The 21,430-nt window shown below is 41.2% G+C and overlaps 3 protein-coding genes across 9 annotated transcripts in view; 1 reads left to right on the top strand and 2 right to left on the bottom strand.

Annotated features, from left to right (window-relative positions):
- Positions 1 to 8,878: 8,878 nt before the first annotated feature.
- On the bottom strand, positions 8,879 to 14,146 carry LOC118235180 (hepatocyte cell adhesion molecule-like). Of its 3 annotated transcripts, none has more exons than XM_035432294.1 (9): positions 13,744 to 14,146; positions 11,611 to 11,937; positions 11,149 to 11,412; positions 10,036 to 10,167; positions 9,921 to 9,941; positions 9,789 to 9,827; positions 9,654 to 9,689; positions 9,490 to 9,536; positions 8,879 to 9,368 (listed from the first exon to the last, which is right to left on the bottom strand). In XM_035432294.1, the coding sequence occupies exons 1-9, from the start codon at positions 13,886 to 13,888 to the stop codon at positions 9,225 to 9,227; spliced, it is 1,155 nt and encodes a 384-aa protein (XP_035288185.1). In that variant the 5' UTR covers positions 13,889 to 14,146; the 3' UTR covers positions 8,879 to 9,224. The 3 variants fall into 3 exon arrangements, with proteins under 3 accessions (XP_035288185.1, XP_035288186.1, XP_035288187.1); XM_035432295.1 differs by having other exon boundaries at positions 9,502 to 9,536; positions 13,744 to 14,142; XM_035432296.1 differs by having other exon boundaries at positions 9,270 to 9,368; positions 9,921 to 9,945; positions 13,744 to 14,145.
- Positions 14,147 to 14,417: 271 nt separating this feature from the next.
- The window catches only part of LOC118235187 (disks large homolog 2-like), a 31,237-nt gene continuing 24,224 nt past the window's right edge, over positions 14,418 to 21,430 (top strand). The window contains exons 1-3 of one of the 3 annotated variants that reach the window (XM_035432311.1): positions 14,418 to 14,436; positions 14,865 to 15,008; positions 15,890 to 15,967. The gene's annotated coding sequence lies outside the window, so the exon portion shown is untranslated. Of the gene's footprint in view, positions 14,437 to 14,761; positions 15,028 to 15,889; positions 15,968 to 21,430 lie in introns of those variants that run through there. The other 2 variants (XM_035432310.1, XM_035432312.1) reach the window with 2 other exon arrangements.
- LOC118235182 (intraflagellar transport protein 46 homolog) lies at positions 15,332 to 21,070 on the bottom strand. 3 transcript variants are annotated; one of them, XM_035432299.1, is made up of 12 exons: positions 20,849 to 21,070; positions 20,050 to 20,146; positions 19,883 to 19,956; positions 19,531 to 19,667; positions 18,978 to 19,052; positions 18,732 to 18,825; positions 18,457 to 18,585; positions 18,241 to 18,359; positions 17,412 to 17,478; positions 16,793 to 16,853; positions 16,618 to 16,703; positions 15,332 to 16,050 (listed from the first exon to the last, which is right to left on the bottom strand). In XM_035432299.1, the coding sequence occupies exons 1-12, from the start codon at positions 20,870 to 20,872 to the stop codon at positions 15,958 to 15,960; spliced, it is 1,056 nt and encodes a 351-aa protein (XP_035288190.1). In that variant the 5' UTR covers positions 20,873 to 21,070; the 3' UTR covers positions 15,332 to 15,957. The 3 variants fall into 3 exon arrangements, with proteins under 3 accessions (XP_035288190.1, XP_035288189.1, XP_035288191.1); XM_035432298.1 differs by having other exon boundaries at positions 19,531 to 19,673; positions 20,849 to 21,064; XM_035432300.1 differs by lacking the exon at positions 20,849 to 21,070 and adding an exon at positions 20,376 to 20,589 and having other exon boundaries at positions 19,531 to 19,673.

Genomic DNA, 21,430 nt, shown 5'->3' with positions numbered 1-21,430 from the left:
ATTCTTTGATCTCTAACTCTAACGCTATCTCTAAGCATTCAATTAGGTGATTTTGTTGTATATGTATCTTTTTTGTGCTACATTATATGACAGAATGTAGTTTTTTGCAAAAGAAAATGTGGATTTTAATTCTTGATTTTCAGTGTTTGTCAAAGTTGAGAACAAATTGATTGAATATCAGCTATTAACTGTTCATGTAAGGTACTGCTTAATATTGACTGGACAGGCCCTAGAATTTGGCCAGTCCAGTTAAATGTAATGGGCCTATAATTATAGGTGTGTCTGAGACACGTTTTATGCTCCTGGAGGGCATCAGTCGAACTTTCCTGCTTCCTTACTATGAGGAAAAGCCCACTGTCTGCGGGAGTAGTCACCCTGGCTCAAAAGCAGAATCGGTGAGGTTGGCTGCTACCGGTTCCGTCACATGATTGGGAAGGACAGTCGAGTGGATTTGCAGCCCTCCTGGACCAGTATCATGCAATGCAGCCCCTGCTTTCAGGGAGTGTTTGTAAAAGTCCTGTTGTGAAAGTTTGATGAAACTATTCCAGCTGAGAGTGAGATGTGACATTTTTCTATCATTTATGACACACCAGTGCTAGAGCCATGGGACATCATCAGAGCTTTTGACGTCTCTTTCTGAAAGTTAGGGAAGGGGCAAAACTACAATGTGTTTTTCCACTTCTGTATGCTCAATTCTTTCTGTGATTTTTAGACAATAAATCCTCCCCACCACTCAACTCACCGTGCTTGGAACATGAAAATGAATCATGCGGCATCCATTCACCGTTAGAAATGACCCTTGCCTCCTTTCCACCAACGTTACTATGGTACGACAAAACTATAGTGGCATATACTTAGTGTTGTCACAACAACTTACAATCAGAGCTATGCAAAGTAAGGCTCAAAGCTAGATCAGGCTATGCTTTTTCTGGACTTCACCTCCCATCAGCCCATCTAAAGAGAAATGTGTAATGCTTTGTGAATTTAATATTTCATTCTGTCTTTTGATTCTGTACTTTCTTCTATACTTTTAGCTCACCATTGTCTGCCCTGAACCCACCACTGAAGTTTTGTAGAGGGTTTCAGAGTGTCAGGTGGACACCCACAGTGAGTGGTTTGGGCATTCTGTCCCTCAAAGGACGTTGAAACATTGCTGGGGATTCTCCATTCCAAACAGGAGGAAGCTGTAAAGGCCAACATTGACCTGATGCAAATTATGATACACAGATGCCCAGAAGCAAATTAATCATAAATGTGAGCAGAATTAGCACTAGAATATGATTGTATTATCCAGAAACACAGATAGAATAACAACTGCTTGAGCCATCTGTTGTATTTGACATTTTGGTACAATGGATTGATGGCACATATTACATAGATTATTTTAAAAGTCTCTCTCTCTCATTAAAAAAAGCAAGAAGTTGCAATACTGAACTGAAAACGACAATGCCTCAGCAGACCCTGTAATGCTTTACTGAAACAAAATGTCAAGTATGAGGAGGGAGATAAACTGTTATATGAAGTTTGTGTTCTAGGAGGAACAGGATGAAGGTTTGCATTTGGGATCCGATTATAGTGCCTCCTAATGTCCAACTCATGCCATTACTTTTGTCCAGGTTACGCATGGCCTGTACTATCTGTGTGCCAAAATGGACAAGAAGTTATGAGTGTTTGGCAAAGTTATTGGCCAAATTAGGGAAACAAGAAGAAGAATTTCAGCAAATGCTCCTCAGTGGAACCCTAATTAACCATGCTAAAACGGACTGAGGTACACATCTTGAATAAATACACATCTGTAACAAGTCCTAAAAAGAAAGCCTAAATAAAAAATAGAGCTTCATTAGACCTTGTGGTGTCCTGGGTGTGCGTTCATGAAGGTTCTCAGAGTAGGAATGCAGATCTAGCGTCAGTTTTGCCTCGTAGCTCATCATGAATAAACTCATATGGACAGGGGAGCGCCGATTCTCCATTTGCAATCCTACTCTGAGACACTTTTTGAAAGCAGCCTCTGATCTGTAAAATTTTTTGCTCTGTGAATATTTATGTTACGGTTTTCTTTTTGAGTGCTGCGATAAAAGCACACTTTCTCTGCCCTTTCTGGCAGAATTGACAGTTTTTGTTATCTTCAGTGTTGATGTGAATACGTCATTAAACAACAGACACTGCAATCGCTTCTGCTGCAACTGATGGCTTCTTTCAGCTCTACCAACACGATGCGAGACTGCAGCAGGCTCTTGGTCGGTCCTGTGGCTGTGATTCTAATTGAATTTTCACGCATGATTCTGCCTTGTAATGAGATAAACTCTTACTGAGGTGGAGGCAAATACGGAAATTGTGTGCATTATGTACTAATGCACGAAGCCAACAAGATGTAATGCTTTTGCTGTCACAGTTGTTACCGTTGTCTCTTGGGGACAATTGGAAATTACATCCTCTTGTGTCGCTGGTTGTTGAGAAGATTTGACCATGTGAAGTACAACAGATGAAATTAAATCAGTGGGTGGTATATCACGGCTCAAAAGCTTTTTTAATTTTATATAATTTGTAGATGCCTCCCCTGAGGTGGTGTATAGGGTTCTTTTTTTATGAATAACTCACCAGCAGGCAACATAATTGATGGCATTTAATGACATGCCTGTGCCGGTCTTAATGTGATATGTGTAATTGTAATGAACTATGACAGATACCCTAAAACAGACTGAGCAGAGCTGCCATCGAATGTCCTGTCTTCCCGTCTCTGTTTTCTGCTCCTGGAAAGTGCTGTGTTGGAGGTGGGTACGTATTGCTTAAGCTTTCAGAAAGTATTGTTTTTCTTCAGTGGTGCGTCTGGAACAGAGGGACAAGCAGAATGTGTGTGCTCCTGATTGACCAGAGAAGTTATTGTAAAACAGTGACAATTCTGCCGATTGAAACCTACGTTGAAAGCTTTTTGCATATCCTCCTGTATTAGTTAGTTTATATATTCCCTTCTTGCTCTGCTGTGTTCGTGTAGGCTTTTTATTTGTTTTTGATGTGGTTGTGGCTTAAGATTTCTTTGAGCATTCCTTTTGGGAAATTTTCTCCTCCACGTGCAAAGAGTTTCGTTTTTATTGCCTGCTTTCTTGAGTTCAAGCCACAGGTGCTCTGTTTTACTATTTCAGATCTGGAGATTGTGATCACCAGTCAGGAACGTAGGCTTTTTGTTCAGTTAGTAACTTTGTTGTGGACTTCAGTATGAGTACTTGTTTTAACCGAAAAAATACTGATTAGCTCATATTTTCTCTTTTAAATTGTATTTTTGTGTCCCTATTATCAAGCACTGTGGTGTGTGCAGCCACGTGTGTGTGTGTGCGTATGTGTGTGTGTACTTTTAAACACTACAAGATAACAAATGATGGAGACACTGAGCTAAACCTGTTGTGGTAAAGAGTTGCTGTTTTATTATTTGGTTTTCTTTGTCATGCAGTGCTTTGCTGGGATTGGCTCAATGGGCACTAGCGCAGTCATAATTTCCCTCCCTGCAGAATGCTAGATAATTGCTTTTCAAACACAGTTGTGTTTATTTGACTGTGGGAGGGCTGCAGGAGGAGGATAACATGCACAGTCAATGTTGCTTAAATAGTGGGCCAGGATGCCTGGGCACAGCCCTGCTGCCTTTCTTAGGCCTTTATATACAGCTTTTATAAGCAAGGCATCTGCTTAGCAGTTTGTCAGTGGATTAGTGGCAACATAATGGCTTTCAGACCAGCTGTCAAGCTTATTGTATTTCTGTTGGTTCTGTTTTTATGTATTCCTGTCTGTCTGTCTGTCTGTCTGTCTGTCGGTGTCTGTACACAGCAAATGTGTGTAATGTTTGTTTTTCACCATTAGAGGTCAAAATTAATACAAATTAATGAGGGTCTCTTGTACATGTCTAAAGTACTGAGTGGTTTGTCCTACTGGCTGAGCCCCCCCTCCTCCACGAGTGACACTATGGCCAATTATGCATTGTCCTGTTCGGCCACAACCAGCAGTCAAACTGGCATAGACTCTTGACAGGATGTTAGCAGGATGAGTCACCCAGCAATCCCCCCCCTCCCCACACACACACACACAAACACACCTTGTGAATAGTAACAAATCACAGCCTCCATCATGAAGTCATCTGCAAATCTGCTCATGGCATCCTCACAGCTCCACATCACGATCTTGCCTCCAGACTGAGCTCCTGTTACAGGGCTGCGGAGCCGTATGCCCCTTCTCACCTGGTCATCTAGTGTGTGAGAAGGGGTCTCCACAGCACAGGCCACCTGTCAGGTGTGTTGTATAACCTGGGAAAAGGCTCAAAATAGTGCATTCTGAAAAGTTGCTGGAGGCAAATCAGCGACAAAATGCAAATCTTCATTTCCATTCAATTTCCACTTCCTCAGGTCAGTTAGAGAGCCAATACAGCTGTTTCCAATTTCAATCAAGTATAACTAGTTATGACCAGCACAATAGAAAATGAAATGGCTATTCTTTGATGGAAAATTATGAATCACGGAAATCAGTTGTCACTTCAGTCAACAAAAGAAATTGGTTTCCAGATGAAAATCCTTTCACTGTGTATTTGGGAAAAGGGTTCAAGTACAGCATGGCCTGCCCTCAATCATGTTTCAAATCAAAAATATAAAATTCAATTTTCCAGAAAACATAACTCACATAATCTCATGTACAAGCATGACTCCCCATATTATTAGTTCATGGAAATGGGATTTGAAGCACACACACGTACACAAAGTCTATGTGGAAAATCTTGTCATTTGGGTCTATTTCATAGGCACAAGAGTCCCCAACAGTTTGAAAGCAAAACTATGTTCTTTATTCCTCGATTTTGAAATGTTCAGTTGCTGTAATTTGTTGCATGACTGCGCCTATCAGTATGACAGAGTGCACACCAGCACACCAGTCCTCTGAAATCCATGCAGTCAACCACCGCATGCTCTGACTCTGCAGTCCACCAGCTGAGCACACAGCCATTGGACCAGAGGGCTGCACATGCTACAGGGCTGCTGATGGCAGGCCACAGGGGCCTCCGAGAGAGGAGCCGCTATTGCCAAATAAGGTAAGGAATACCCAGCCAGCTCAGACCCTGCAGTTATATTGTATAGTTGTACATTATAAATACATACATGTCTCATATCTCAAGAAAAAGCTCTTCAAGTAGTCAAAATAGCCAAAAGAGGCCTGAGATCGTGTGGTAATTCATACAGCAATATTCACATTAACAAGCCATTAACATTTCATTAATTAAATTCCAATTAAATTGTGCATGTCTCCATTTGCAAAAAAAGATTACCACATCAATAATGATTTGCCCATAATAATCCAGTCTAATTGATATTCACACAAAGATCAGTAACTTGAATGGGTAAAACCAAGAACAACCAGTGCATCTGCACTTTGTGAGAGTTTGAGAGTTTGGGTGGGTGAGCGCACATGCAGTTACTCTGACCTCTATTCAGGAAGCAGGTGCGGGGGTGACGGCTGCCCTAGGTTGAACTGGAGCTGTGCTGACAGCTGCACGTCCATCCGCAGTATGGCATATTAGCAGTCACACAGATAAACTTATGACATGAATCTATCCAAGAATCTGAAAACTTACTGTACCCGTGGAATTTTTCGCTTCACTTCACAAAAGCACCCTCTCTAACCTCTCAGAAAAAACATTTAATCCCTGGTTCCACTGCTGCCATAGTAACAGTTTCTCAGTATCTTTCTGAAAGAGAAAACCACCTCGATGTAAAATGAAAGCAAATAAATGGCTTCTGTTCCTACAGTTTAATTAGCCAGTAATGAACTGCGCAATTGTAAGTCTTATTGGATGGCGAGGGCTTGCTTGTGGGGAACACTATGTTACATTGTTTTTGCAGTGGAGTTTCATTCCAGTAATGCAGTGTAATGTTCGGACTACCATAACCTTTCATCTCTGAGATGTTTTTGTCAGCAACAAAATATTATAGCTCAATTATGGAAGATTATGGCGGCTTGAGATTTACGTTGTAATTGTATATTACAAAACAAAATTACCTTTTAACAATAAAATGTGAATTGCCGACATAATACAAGTTGGCTGGCATTTTCTGTAAGTTTTCTGCCATTTTCAGCAGGAGTTATAAAGATTAAGAATAATTTCACAATAGTATTATAGGTTTTTAAAAAATTGCATTGCACAGCAAAGAGGAAGCTTGACTTTCTCTCTGGGTTGTGGTAATGATTAGGGCTCTTAACTCAGATTTCTGCTGCAGATCTCCAGCTGTAAAAATGAAAAATATGAATAATTGTCAACTTTGTAACTTACTGGCTATGGATTTCTGCAAAGCAAATGAACAGCACATGTTGGTATATTTAAAGTATAACCACAGCACGCAATGCATAGTGTTGGTGAAGAGAAATGGAAAATGGAAATGGAATGGAAAATAGTATAATCGTCAGACAGGATGTGCATGCATGTGTTTGCTGGTATGTGATGTAACAGACCACTATAGCCCCACTCATATGAAAAACAGGAAAGTCCTCAGTTGTATGTGAGGGTGAAATCACTCTTGTTTTCACATGTAGGGCAATAACAGCAGCACTCGAGCAGATCTGTGATGGGCAGCCCAGGTCCTCGGGCAGCACAGAGGGCTGAACACTGGGAAAAAAATCCTGAGAGTGCCTGCAATTAGGCTCTGCTCATGTCAGAACCAATCTGTCAGCACCTTTCCTTCTCACTGCAACCCGGAGGCACAGACATCCCTCTGGCAGCACGTTGCCAAGGAGGAACTGATGTAACAAACACCTCCCCCCCACACACACCCCCCCAAAATTCCACTGACTTGGGTGACTGGACTCGTAGCGCTGCTGGATGGAAACGGGTAAGCTGGCTTCAATGACCTCATTTCCTGGAAGTGCAGTGGCGGGTGAGTGGGCGTGAAGGTTATGTGCAGGAGCTAAACTGCTGCGCTAACCACTGTCAGTCCACCAGCACTTTTCAAATGAGCACTACAGCAGTCCGCCAACAGCAGGACCAGTCAGTAATAGGTCATTGCTTGTTGGGTAGTAATTCATGGCTGCCATCCCAGTGTATTTTAACACTGAATTCTGGTAAAACCTCTAAGTCAGGTGTTTGCGGCCCTGGTCCTGGTGAACTGCTGAGTAAAAATGGAAGGGACCAGGACGAATTACCTCTAGATAATGGTTGTATTTGCTATGATAAATAAAATGGTTTCTTGCAGCTTGAATACTGCCAATATGTTGGTTTGACTGATTTGTCTTTTAATTTAAGCTGCTAACTTAACCCTCCTGTTATGTTGCGGGTCAAATTGACCCTTTTTAAAGTTTGAAAATCTAGGAAAAATACTTAAAATTATTTTTTCAGTATGAAACTTCTTCTACTGGCCTTAATTAGTGTAATCAACATTTTAAATGAAAATGGTTCATTTCATGTATTTGCAAACCCCCCCTGTATGGGGATTGACCCGGGAACATTTTTGCTGTACCTAAAAAATGAACAGAACAGGAGGGTTAAGCAGTACTTTGAATCAAGTTTGTGTATAAAAATCTTAATCATTTAGTCACTGAAGATGCAATTTAAGTTTTTTTAATTAATTTTCTATCCCTGCTACAATGCATGTATGAGAGTACCAACAGGGAAGAACATAGGAAGTCATTGAAAAGCACATGGTTTTCTGTAATTGTGGTTGTGGATCATGTGAACTCAACCGAGAAAACCCTGTATGGAGGCCTATGCCAGCTGCTAATCTTATCAGTCTAGCGTGAGAACGCAGCATGCATAATATTTGTATTTTAATCTTATATTACTATTATTGAAGTGGGTCAAGTGAATGAAGTGTAAGAAAATATGTTGTGACAGCTGCTGTTTTTCCTGATGCTCTCATGTGAATTCCACTGTTATTTAATTTAAAATGTTTTAAAAGGTATGAATATGCAGCATTTTTTGTTGTGTGTGTATGTTGCCATTCTACTGTGTACAACCATCGTAGCCTTCTCTGAAATTAAATTCAGGATCAGTCATCTTTACCAAATACAGTTTCACAATACAAGTCCACATCATGGTGCGGTTCCTTTTGACTTTAACATTCTAGCACCTGGACCACAGAGCAAGAGAAAGTCATTTTTCGCAGTCTTGCTCTCCTAGCCCATAGTGGTTTTTACACCTTTGGTATCATTGAGGAAGCCTTGTACAATGGTGTCATACATATACACAAGCATCTCTGAACCTGCACATACAAGGGGCAGTGACCCTTACGCTTTGTGTCATTATTTATTATTTCAGCATCCATGTATTGGAGTTTCAATGTGCTGAATGCTTCATGCATTTGCATGTGTGAATTTCATTTTGTCTCTCAGGATTTCCTGTGTGCAAAAAACACTAATTAAGTCTTGCATAAAGAACTAATTCAAATGTAATTAGTTTTTTTTTTCACATAACGTAAATTGTATATGTAAAAATGCTACAGGCTGTAACTTGCCGTGCATATTTGACCTGCTTGCCCCCCCCCCCCCCACTTCTCCCCAGTGTGGAATGTCCAATCATGCTCATGCTACAATGCGCATCCCAAAGCCCTGTGTGGATTTGGGAAGGCGCACACAAACATGTGCTCGCCTCCACAGCATGTGAAGCCAGCCGCCCCTTCTCATCGCGAGTCGGGTTCGCACAGACATGAGTGGGAGGCAGGCTCTTCATCTGTAAGTCAACAGGAATGTGTGGGCACCCGATTGACAAGTGGGGATCACCAACGCGCGATGACACTGAACCCTCCCATCCCTGGGGAATGCACGTGCTTGACCTGATTGCAAGTCAGGGCGGGGAGAGGCTGCCGGTCACAGCTGGCCCTGGCACAGTCCACGTTCGATACAGGATGAGCCAACCACCCAGCAGCCGTCATGCATTTATTGTTATAACATGCAGCCAGCAAAACTGACCAGCGGCCGATCCAGGCTCAAAACACAATCAGCAAGATACAATATACCAACACAAAGACTCAAATTGAGAAACTTATCTACATTAAATGGCTAATTCTTTGTTATTAAAATATTTCTGTTTCACACCTGGTATTTTTCATAAACTCAGCGTGAATTTAGACTGTTCTTGGTGTATATCAAGCAAACACCTCACAGGTATCTTATTTATTTCCTTAATGTCAAAACATCAGATTGCTTCCATTTCTCCTACTGGAGGCAGCTCCAAGCAGCTCAAACATGGCCACAGTCCAATGGGGTGACTACGGCTCCACTGAGGTGATTGTGGAATAGCCAAAATCTTCAATCTCCACTGGCCTCTGTCTAGATCCTGCATCGGAGCAGGTTGGTATGAAGTCTGTGTAGACACACGTCAGCTGCACTACCTCCTGGGCTGCAGGCGATATCTAAAGGCAACCAGAGAAGCCAATGGTCACTGATGGTGCACCAACCCATGATGCCCTGCAGACCCATTTTTAGTGATGGTGGCTGTAAGGCTGACATGCAGTTGTACAAACAAAGGCTCACATAGCAGGTTACCTGTTCTTCACCAATTTCATCATACACGTGAAACTCTGAGAAAGAAAAACAGGGTCAGTTCAGCTTTAGAAACAGGGTGGGGGCCAAATTAATTTAACTGCACTTTTAACTCTTTTTTTCCCCACAGGTTGCAAAGGATCATCTTTGTTCACCTGTCGCTTCGGCCTCGTTTGTTATTCTTCGCCGACCTATGGAAGAGGCACAGATGCACAAGTATTAAAGAAAATCAGTCTTAATAAAGAGAAGATAAATCGGATTTTAACAACACCGAAAATGTGCCAATTTACCTCGCCTGCGGTTGGCTGGCTGCTCGTGGCTGTTGTGGCCTGCTCAAAGGAAGGAAACCATTTTGTTGAAAACTCTGCGCTGAAGTACGTTAGTATGAAGAACAAAGATTATGAGAAAGACCGAATGCTTACCTTTTAGCCACTGCCGTATTTCTGCCTTGCAAACACACAAGAACATGATTACATATATTACTAAAGAAAAGCAAATGTAATTTTTTGATTCATTAAGAGTACAGTGTTCTCCTACCCTGACGTCGTCTGAAACAGAGGATCACGACACACATGCCAAAGGCACAGAAGGCCGCAGTGGCGATGGACAGAATGCTGTTCAATTTCAGGGCAGGGGCAGCTCTCACTGAGCACATCTCGTTAACACTTCCTGAAAGTACACATCGAACAATGTGTCAACGGCAGCCGGTCTTTATCCTGGAGAAATAACAACCCAGTGAGCAAGTGCATTATATTCACTGAGCAGATCCTCTTGTCCAGAGCAACTTACAATAAAGGAGAACATGAGTGTTTTCGACCAATTTATCAGTAATGGTGCCAGATCAGGTTAGAAACAGAGCCAAAGCAGTGAGTATATATGTATTGTCACTAGAGCACTGAAGCAAATTTACCATGTTAAGCAAGGACCAAAAGAAAAATCTGAAATACAAACAGATCACATCCAGAAGAAGCCCTAGGCAGCTAAAATAACTGAGGGGGCACAGAATATGTGAGCACCCGAAGCACGTGCCACAAAATTATGGCACTCATTTTACAGGAAATATAAAATGCAATTAACTGAAAGATTACCTCATCCGATTATGCAGGTCACAAGTAAGCCAGCTAATGTTTGAAAGCATATATTTATATTCTGAAAAACCAAAATCTGTAATCTGGCTCCCTTCAGCTTGAATGGCACGTCACAGTTGATATAAGAAAAAAATATTGTAACTTGAACTAGGAGAAAAGGTAGGAGTGTTCTGGTGTGGTGTCTGGAGAAAAATCAAGATGCACTTTGAATAGGTGGGTCTTCAGTCTGCGTCTGAAGATGGACAACATTTCTGCTATTCTGACTACCATGGGAAGTTTGTTCCACCATTGGACCTTCAGGTATATCAGTAATCTGCTTTGTCTTTCTCTTGGCGCATGTTTTTCAGTGACCCTAAAACGTGCCAGTCACTCTGAGAAAAGAGTGTGATTTTTCTTCATTACGACTGTAAATAACAAGTTAGTTATGTTGCAGCTTACAACACAAATTGCAATTTTTAAATACTAGCACAAGGGCAGACCATCACAACCTCCCTTATTAGCTGTATACACAACATGCTACCTGCGTCTTGGATTGTTGCAATGCCAGCCCCACACATCTTACCATTGAGCTGAATGTGTCCCTCGCTGCTGCCCAGGCTATTGGCTGCCACACAGGTGTAGTTCACGCAGTCAGCCCTGGTCAGGTTGTTGACCTGCAGGGTGGAGTTCCTCTCTACCAGGAAATGCCTCTCATCTTGAGGGAGGAGCTGGCCACTTTTCAGCCAGTGATAGGACAGATTGGTTCCATTCTCCACTTCACACCTCAACTCCAGTGTCACGTGGGAGTCGTTCATGTCCACTTTGATAATGGGATGAGGTGGAGGCACTACGGAAAACAATATCTCTAAGCAAAGAAAGCTGCTGTTGGAGCATTTAAAAAACGTCACTTCTGTGGATCAACTAGAATCCCATATTAGCCATTTTCACCATGGACTTCATTACAAAATATTGATTATTTCGTTAATTCTGAATTATTTAAATTAACTGAATTCCTGTGCTTAAGAACAAAAGCTTCTGTACTTACTTATTAAAGACAGATGTAATGTCTTGGTCCACACTGAACTATTCTGGAAAAGCAGGGTTACTTCATAAATACCTTCATCCTCTTCTGAACTGTTTTCCAAAATCAATGTGTTATTTTCATGATAATATCGAGTCCTTTGTTTATATTGCCCAAAAATCTCAGACTTGTTTTGTGTATGTTTCACAATAAGACTCGACTTTCCACAATTCTTCCACTCCACCTCAGTCACTGGGTTAGCTTCATCTATAGGAGGATAGTCCACGCAAAGCACCACATGCCTGCACAACTTTGGAGAAAAACATGCCTCTTGCACGGCTGTACTGCAGGCTGAAGGAAAGAGAGAGTAAACAGACTTTAAAAAGTATTTGATAAAGACAATTAAACTGAAAGCATGAGGGGGAAAATGTTCATTTTTATTTAGCAGGAAAAATTTTAATACACACAAAATGTAGCTTTGTCCTTCAATAATATTGACTTGAAGTTTCAGAAAATACCTGCTGGTAGGCCAAGGTTAGGCAAGAGATTGGTCTATACACATCCTAAAACCTGGCAATTCATTTGGTCTTAGTCTCAAGAACCATATTCTTCTATGCTGATACCTAAGACACTACTTTCAACATTCAATTAAAATATTTTAGAAATTATATTCACTGCAACATGTTTTGGTAGGGTCGTTATATATACATGTACATATGAAGTGCAGTCCAAAAAGATATACTAAGTGACCGTTTTAGTTGTTTTTCCTCTAAACTCTAACTTTCCCCTAAAATTGGGGAACTATGTATAAAAACGACTATCTCCTACACCGTTCATCATATATGGATAACGTAAAGACCCTCAACACATTGAATTTGAAATAAAACCATGAATGAGGTCAAAGTTCTGGCTGTCAGCTGTAATTTGAGGGTATTTACATCCATATTGGGTGATCCATATAGTACATGAAGCCCTGTCTTTTCATCATTAGTTCATGCACAATGAAGCTAACTAAGGCTAACTATCTAAAGCTAGAATTTGATTCTGGGTGTGGAATTTGCATTTGGAGTCTATTGCTGTTGTCTCTCAACACGAGAACCAAATAAGTGTCAATGCCAGTAAAGCAGGTCATCCTGAGGCTGAAAATCAAACAAATCAAAAAGACATAGCTTCCTTTGATACATTGTTAGGAAGCAAAAATGCACTGGTCAGCTCAGCAATAGCAAACAAGCTGCTAGAACACGGAAGACCGCTGTAATGGATGTCCAAAGAATGCTTTCAATTGTGAAAAAAAAAACAGATCAAAAACACTCTCTAGCACGTAGGCATAGATGTGACAAAGACTACCATGAAGAGAATACTACACCTCATCTATGAAACATGGTGGAGACAGTGTTATGGCTTGGGCATGTACGGCTGCAGCAGGATGAATTCTAAGGTGCACAGAAACATCAGATCCAATCTGATCCAAACAAATGCCTCAAAACTCATCGGATGGCGCTTTACCTTACAGCAGGAAAATGACCCCAAACATACTGCTAAACCAACCAAGTTTTTCAGGGCCAAACAGTTTAAAGTTCTTGACTGACAAAGTCAATCACCTGTCCTGAATTTGATCAAACATGTGTTTCACTTGCTGAAGTGTGTTCACTGAAGGCAAAAGAAAACTCCCCAGAAACAAACAAGAAATGAAGACGGCTGCAGTACAGGCCTGGCAAAGCATCACCAGGGAAGCTACCCAGTGTCTGGTGATGTCAATGGGTTGCAAACTTTAGACAGTCATCAAATGCAAATTTGTATTTGTACTAAATATGACAACTTTAAGATTATATTAACTTGCGCAATTACCTAAAATAGAGGAACTGTATAAAAAGTGCTATCATTCCGACATAGATCACCCGATATGGATGTAAATACCATCACATTAAAGCTGGCAGTCTGCACTTTAACCTAATATTTATTGTTTGATTTCAAATCCAATGTGAGTACAGAGCAAAAACAAAAATTGCGCAACCGTCCCAATACTATTGCATTTATACACACACACGACATTATACAAGTGTCTTGGATGACAAAAACGTGGTGTTGTCGAAATATATATATATCCTAGTTGATCATAGTTCTATATAGTTACCAAGTTTTTAGTACTACACTTACCTGTGTTCGTCTTTCCCGAAAAGAGGAGACAGAGAAGCAGTTGTAGCAGTAGGCCTACGGGATGGGAGAGACCCCAAAGCGCTTTCTCTATCGGGAAATAGCGGTCCCTCCGCACCAGCTGGCTAAGCCCCATGCCATTTCCCATAGGGGTCTGCTGAAAGGTCAGTGGTCCACTTAGAGATATCCAGTTCCAAAACTATCCCCACTGCTTAACTGAAGACATTAAAATTCTAAACGTACAAAGCCACAAAGAGGCTACTGAACTCCAACTAAATCCAGTACCCATCTGCGATCTGGTACCACATTATGTCAGCGTCTGCCGAAACCACAACTGACTTCTACGGAAATCGCTTTTGGTTTAAAGTGATGGGGGGGGGGGGGCATGCGCTCATGAACTGAGTGAATTTTCTCTGAAGTTTAGGTCTGGCGAGAACACCCTTATGAAGACTCTTACTGAAAATCACATCACTTAATTGCTCTAACTTGCGATTTACCATTTATTTATTTATTTATTTTGCATTTTACATAGCATCCATTTATACAGCTGGGTGTTTAATGAAGCCATTACTAGCGGCTGTCTTTTTTTGCATTTTTGCATAAAAATTGATACAAAATTTGCGTTAATACAGTAGACTTGCTCATGGTACAACAGGCTAACAGTGTAATGGGAATGGAACCTGCAAGCTGTCAAAGGTAGTTAACTTCCGCCCAAAACGCTTTTCTAACTGCCATAAACTTCAAAAGGAATTGGCTACAATTCTTATGGGAAGAGAATAGCCTATTCTAACTTTCAAAGTTTATTACTTTAATTTACTTTAAGTTTAGTAGTTACTGCAAGTTTTTCGCAAATAAGTATCTGGTGATCATTTTCCCCAAATACTCGTGTTTTAATTTAATTGAAGGCATTCACAAGGTGTAGCAATTAAGCCTCGTTCACGTGCACAGAATGTTACGGTAATTTGCGACGTATAGGCAAAACGTGTGTGTGCTGGTTCTAGCGCGGATTGACACTCACTAATCTGTACAAACCTTGCCACATTTGCATGGCTAAGCTTTATTTGTTCCGTCACAGAGTGCGGCAGTGCCCTCAAAATGTATTGCTTGTTGACTGTCTATTACAGGTTTCCTTAAATCCCCCCTTCTCTCCAGCAAGACCGCAGCCAGCTGTATCCCAAGGGCCCCTGCCTGCCCCAAACCCTTCTTTTGCAAGGTGTTGACAAGCTCACAAGCGTCCACGAGTCACGACTAGGACCAGTTTGAAAAATGTGAGTCTGTTTCAATGAGGTATGATGTGGCTTTTCTTGGGGGATTACATTGAAGCACATACTGCAAATATTATTAGTTCTACGGTAATATTTACAATATTCCAGTATATAACAGCATTATAAGAACATATCCAACTGTTTCACTTTATTGGGCTACTGCTAGTGTTATGTAGTTATGCCATTTGCAGAGGTTCATTAAATAAGTGAAGTATTTGACAATAAATCATGCAACCCTTTCTATTCATGAGAAATGGCATTGTAGTAGATTGACTGGCAATTGGACTTCCCTTAAGTCTTCAACAAATGATATCAACACCGTCACACTCCATTATATAAAAAAACATTTAATTATGGAAAGGATAACAGCCATCTCAGGAAAAAAACACAGGCATCTGAGTACAATACAAACTCTTCAATATATACAGCAAACAATTTAAATGACACCAAAAGTCCCAACAATCTAACAAACTGTAAGCAGAAGGTTTAAATAATAGCATTAATGAATCAACCTAATCAGAATGATGCAATATAATCTCAGTATTTATATTTGTGATTGCTAATATAAATAAACCTTCTTCAGGATGTCCAAAAAACCGACAAGAATACTGGTAACTCTTCTCTATTTGTCACTTGTGCAGTAAATTCTCTGATGCTCCCTCATATCAGTGCTATGCTAAAACTATGGGGAGTGGGGCCCTCTTGTGGTTGCCAGAGAGAATTCCAGGCCAGGAGTGGTTTTCTATAGGCCCAATTGATGCCGCACAGCTTTAAGCTAAAAGGAGATAACATTTGGTCATATTCAGCCCAGTGTCAGGACTGCAATCTAGTTTTCAGCACAGCAAAGTAACATACATGAACCGTGTATGCTCTGTGGGTTGCAGGGGGCGACGGGACACACAGTTGTGCTAGCTGTGTGAGAGTTGAGAAGGCCGGGGCAGAGGGACCAACTTCAGTCGAAGGTAAGTGTTTCTGGGTCGCCTGTACCTGACTGTGGTACAGACAGTGTGTCAGACTTCTGGCCCTCTGCCAAGGCTTTGAAGTGCTGAAATGGAAATGAGAGCATTATAAACTCATGAGCCACTAGCTTGTTTTAATGAAGCTGGTGTGTGCTACTTGCAGTCATAGGCAAGGTTGAGAAACTGCATATTTTCTTTCCTTAACTAACATTTCCTACACTGCATCCTTTTTCTCTAGTATTGTAGTATATATAATTTATTCATTTGTTTACGTACGTCAACAGTTGAAAGGAGTTGGAACTTTTAATGGATGGCAGTATTTGTGATCATCTATTAACTGCTTGCTTGCCAATTCTGACTTCCCGATTCCTTTCCCCTCTCAATATCAGAACGGAAAACATTCCCTTTTTTGTCTGGTATCCATTCTAGACAGACAGAAAACTGACAGTAATGATTATGTATGAAATTTTAATGCGCTTCATCCAGCTCTGTGGCCAAGTCCTTAGTGTTAGATTGCATTCCTTGCTTACTCTCAAGCAAGTACTCTTAGAAGTAAAATACCTTAGAATGGGCACAGTAATTTTGCTTTGACTATCAGTACTGCGCATTAATATTTGAAAGACAGAAGGAAAGCAGAACTTGGCAGATAGTACCTGAGAGTTTTTGAATTCAGAATAAAGTGTGAACAGCACATGGAGGGAATGAATTTGACTCTTATAGATGGGGATGTCCAAGATACCTATCAAAAAAAAGAAAAACTGCCATCAGCATTGACTTCACACACACAGCATAGCAAGACCACATCCTTAAAAAAGCAGTGACGCTCACCGCAGATGATATCGATGTACTCTCCCAAGTCACAGTTAATGTCTGCAGTGGGTAAGCTCACCTAGGGGCAAAGTTTCCAGTCAGGCACATTGACAATAAAACTGATACTGCCAAACCAGGTGACTTTCAAAGGCATCCTTGTCCATAGTACCATTAATATAATATATCTATAAAAACAGGATTTAATAAAGGAAATATTTTAAATAAGCTGCTTTAATAAAGGTAAACAAAATGTTTAATAGAACACAAAAAATCCTAGCGTCAAACAAATGGAAGCTACTAAATGACAAACAAAAACAAAACTAAAGAGGCAATTCATAAGGTTTGTTTAAAGGATTATGGCTTTGGGAAATTAGGTTTATAAGACCATGACACTATTCATCTATAATTCTTCCAGCTCCAGTTCTCATTTCACCACAAGAAAGCGGGAGAAAAACTGAATATTTAAAAATTAATGAGATGGAAGTGGCTGTCAGTTGAAATCTAGTGAAGAGGGATGTGTGAAGAAATAATGGTAAATGTGTATGGTAAATAGTAAATTAGACTGATTTTCACTGTGAATACACTGTAAATCAACAGGTATGTACAGAACACAAAAATAATTTCAGGATAGTCATACTTTCCCCAACAGTTCCTCAAACTCAGGAGGCCATTCCTGCATTAGAGTGTCGATGTCTGGCATGGGCCTGAATTGGGAACAAAGATTACATTTACAAATGATGTCATCATTTCAGCACCATCACACTTGTGTTAAAATATCCCTATTTCCGAGTCCTTTTACCTCATTGATCTACGTTATTAGATAATATTTAAGCATTTACCAGATGTTCTCATTCAGAGTGCACACAAAAATATTTCAACAATGAACAGCAGATAGCAAGTCATTAGGGCCACAACCAATATACTTAATATATAATTTACTTGGAAGTAATACATACATTAACCTACAACAAAGTTAAGTACCATAGTAGATGCAAGAGGGAGACTGTGAATATAGTGCTTCAAGGAGCAAATGGGTTTGAGGATATAATTATAGATGGAGCATAGTTGGAGCTAGTAAAGCCATTTAAATTTTTCACTGTTCATTAGGCGAGCAGAGTTGCCATTTAAACAGATGCGTTTGTGTCAGCAGGAAGAGACTCTGCTCTCCTCATTGTAGTGGGGAGCTTAATCCACCTCTGGAGGGCCAGATAGAGCAGGAGGAGTGCCATTTACTTTACTTAAGCCACCACTGGTAGCCAGTGGAGGGAGATGAAGGGAGATGTGACATGTATGTATTTGGTTGATTATAGAGGAGATGAGCGGCAGCATTCTGTAAGAGCTGGAGTAACAGTAGACCAGTCGGGATAGGACAAGTGCCTGGAGAACCAATAAACAAAATACTTGTGATCTAAACTCAGAGAGTATGTGGTTAAAGCATGTGGAGCTTTGAGATGGTGTGCTCTTGCCTGGTGTAGTGTACGGTGGCAGGGGGTTTGGAACGGTGCAGCTCGCTGATGCTCTCGATCCAGTTCTCAATCGCCTTGGGATTCTTCTCTGGGTTTTCCAGGCTTTTCACCTTCACCTCCTGGGTGGCACAAAATGGAAGGGCGTTGAGACCAAGGCTTTCCCAGCAGGCACAGTGCCCATCCAAAGCGGTGGAGTGGGCGTAAGGCTGGGCCTACCGAGACGTTGTGCTGCTTGCTGTTCTCTGAGAGCCAGAGGGAGAGCACCGTGGGGTCCGATTGCTTGGTGCAGGGCTCATCCAGAGCCAGGAGTCCCAGATTGTCCGGTTTACCATCCGGCCGAGGAACCTGAGGTTCACACAAGATCGGATCGCATTCTGCACTCAGAGTAAAGCTGTCACACTGCATTATAAAGTTCAGAGTGGTCAGCAGACAACATGCTCTCTTTTCTTTTCTTTTCTTTTTTTTTTTTTTACAAAAACTTGGTAGCTAACCTTGAGGAAAGCGTCAATGTCACCAACTGCAGGGATGAAGTCGGGGATGAATGGCTTCAGCTTGTGGTCTAGCTCAATAGTCTGAGGTGTGTATCTAACGTGGGAGGGAACAAAAGCATGGACGGGAAATTACTTTCCACTGAAGCGTACTGTGAAATGTTCATCGCTTGACATATGACTTATCTTTGTATCTTGGCTGCTTTGCTGCAGCTGTGGTTTGCAGATGAGTGGCAGACCTTCACTCACCGTGTGATGTACTGAAACAATTCTTTGATCTCTGCAGTCACAGGAAGGTGGTCGTAGTCTGCAGGGTCGTATGCTCTGTAAGTGCGTGGAAGAGCCTTTTAAACACACAGTACACAATCTGTTGAATAAAATTCTGTCTACCCTCATTCAAAAAGCTCAAGCGCCTCTTTTTGGCTGATGTGTGAACATTTTCTGTGGGGTTTAAAGTGATCACAAAATCTGTTCAACGAGGACAGGTGTGTTGCTGTAACACAGCTCAATTGACACAGGCCATATCATCAGTTAGGAGAGTGGTATGAGATGTTGGTTAGTCAAATGGACCAACAGGCTCCAGGCTTGAAGGTACTTCACCTAATGCACTGGAAGAGTGCACATCGTTCTCTCTAAACATCAATGAGAGCATGAGAATTATTGTGGTTGTCAATTGCTGGCTTATTTGAACAGATCAAGACATCCCCACAGTGCCCTATGACAAATTGGTGATATTGCTCCACCCATTGTGAAGCCGTCCTATCTGAGCGCAAAACTTTGTCATCCAGCATGGTTGTCTTACCCTTCTAGCGCAGATCCTGGCTCTCCTTTATCTTCATCAGACTCTGTTTCATCAGAATCGTCGTCATCATCGTCGTCATCTTCCTCTTCCTCGTTCTCACTTATGCCCTGTTGCCCAGCTGGCTGGGTTTCTTTTTTCTTGGGCTACCAGACAAAGTTATTATTTTATTGACATGTCACATATTATCCCTCTTTCACATATCTGAGCATGTTGAGCAGAGAAGACCTGTCAATCAAAATGTCTGTTGTTAACAATGAAAGAACAGTTCTATCAGTACTAGTTCCAGATTTTGTTTGCAAAAATATATACACGTCAAGTGACGCCACGTGGTGCGTTCGTCTGATTGACTAACCTTGCTGTCTTCCTCGTATTCATCACTGCTGTTATTAGCCATGGTCCGCAGCTGCCTTCTCGACTTTCGCGAAACTGGTACGAAAAACACGAAACACTGATTGTATTTCACATATGTTGGACTTCTTTATACATTACGATAACACGAACAAAAAAATATTTGCAAACCAGTCTCTCGTGGAGTCGGAGTGTACACACTGGCGACCTCTTCTGAATCGTTCACTTCCAAGCTTTCGTCGTAGGGCTGGTTTGTGATCAGCTTGGTCTGGCATAACAAGAACAGTTCGCTAGGTAGTTAACGATAGCTGTCAAACACTATTGTATTTGTTTCATACGACGCCTTACTTATGTTTGACATTACCAAGCTAGCTGATATGTAGCTATTCAGTAAAAAAAAAAAAAAAAAGCTAAGGATGCTGCCATCATTATTAGTTCCAGCTAGCTAGTACTAATAGTCTACTATAGACTAGGAATTGTGTAACATGGATAGGTACCTAGCTTGACAGTCAAGTATTCCACCGAATCAAAGTAGCTGTAGGAAAACTAACTTAACGTTTCTAGCTAGCTAATCAACATGAGATCAATACCGTTATCCGTTAGATAGCATGGAAAGATAGCCAATTAACGGTGGCACTGGCAGTTAACAACTACAGGTATCATGTAAACCTTATGGCTATGCTAGTTAAAAGAGAGAGAGAGAGAACGTTTACGTCAGCTACATCTTGCCACGTTTATGTACCAACAGAGCTAACGTTAACGTCGTGGGTTGCCAGGCTTGTTACTTAGCTGACGTCCCTAGCTAGCTAGTTGGTTAAACTATCATGAGCACAGAAACCCCTAGCTAGCTGAACAAGCCTCCCACTAGTGGATGCACTGATGAGAAATCGCATTAATTAATATACAATTACATTTCCTTTATTTCAGCAGAAGGCTCTACCTATTGTTGCATTAACTAGGCTGAACTTACCTTTTGTCGCTCTGCTTTCTCCATGAAAGATGTTTATCGTCACCCGTGGAGACCAAATCTGGCGATACTTGCAAAAAAACTTCTCTATCTTGAGGCTAAACAAGAACAAGTGGCCGCCTTATTAGGTACATCAGAACCCAAGAAAGGCTCTTTCTACGGCTCTGGGAACACCTGCTCGTTAATGCAAATAGCCTGCTCCTTCAAACAGTGAATCATGTGGCGGCAACTTAATATACAGAGCATGCAGACAGTGTAAACAGGTTTAGTATTGTTGCTCAAGCAAACATTAGAAATGGGCAAGACACCTAATGTATGCGACTGTGGTATGATTGTTGTTGCCAGACGTGGTGGTACCAGCATCTCTGAAATGGCTAACCCTCCTCGGATTTTCAGAGAATGGTACGATTAACAACAACAACAACAACAACAACAAAAAACATCCAGTGAGCGGAAGTTCTTTGATCGAAAACACCTTCTTAATGAGAGAGGTCAGAGGAGAATGGGCAGACTCATTCAAGCTAAGAGTGGTGTTTAGAAGGGCATCTGAATGCACAATGCGTCACACGCTAGTTGGCACATGAT

This window comes from Anguilla anguilla, chromosome 9 (genome assembly GCF_013347855.1).
Source record: "Anguilla anguilla isolate fAngAng1 chromosome 9, fAngAng1.pri, whole genome shotgun sequence".
In the NCBI taxonomy this organism is placed as follows: Eukaryota; Metazoa; Chordata; class Actinopteri; order Anguilliformes; family Anguillidae; genus Anguilla; species Anguilla anguilla.
The sequence above is the reverse complement of the archived record's forward strand: the minus strand, read 5'-3'. Positions and strand labels throughout refer to the sequence as shown.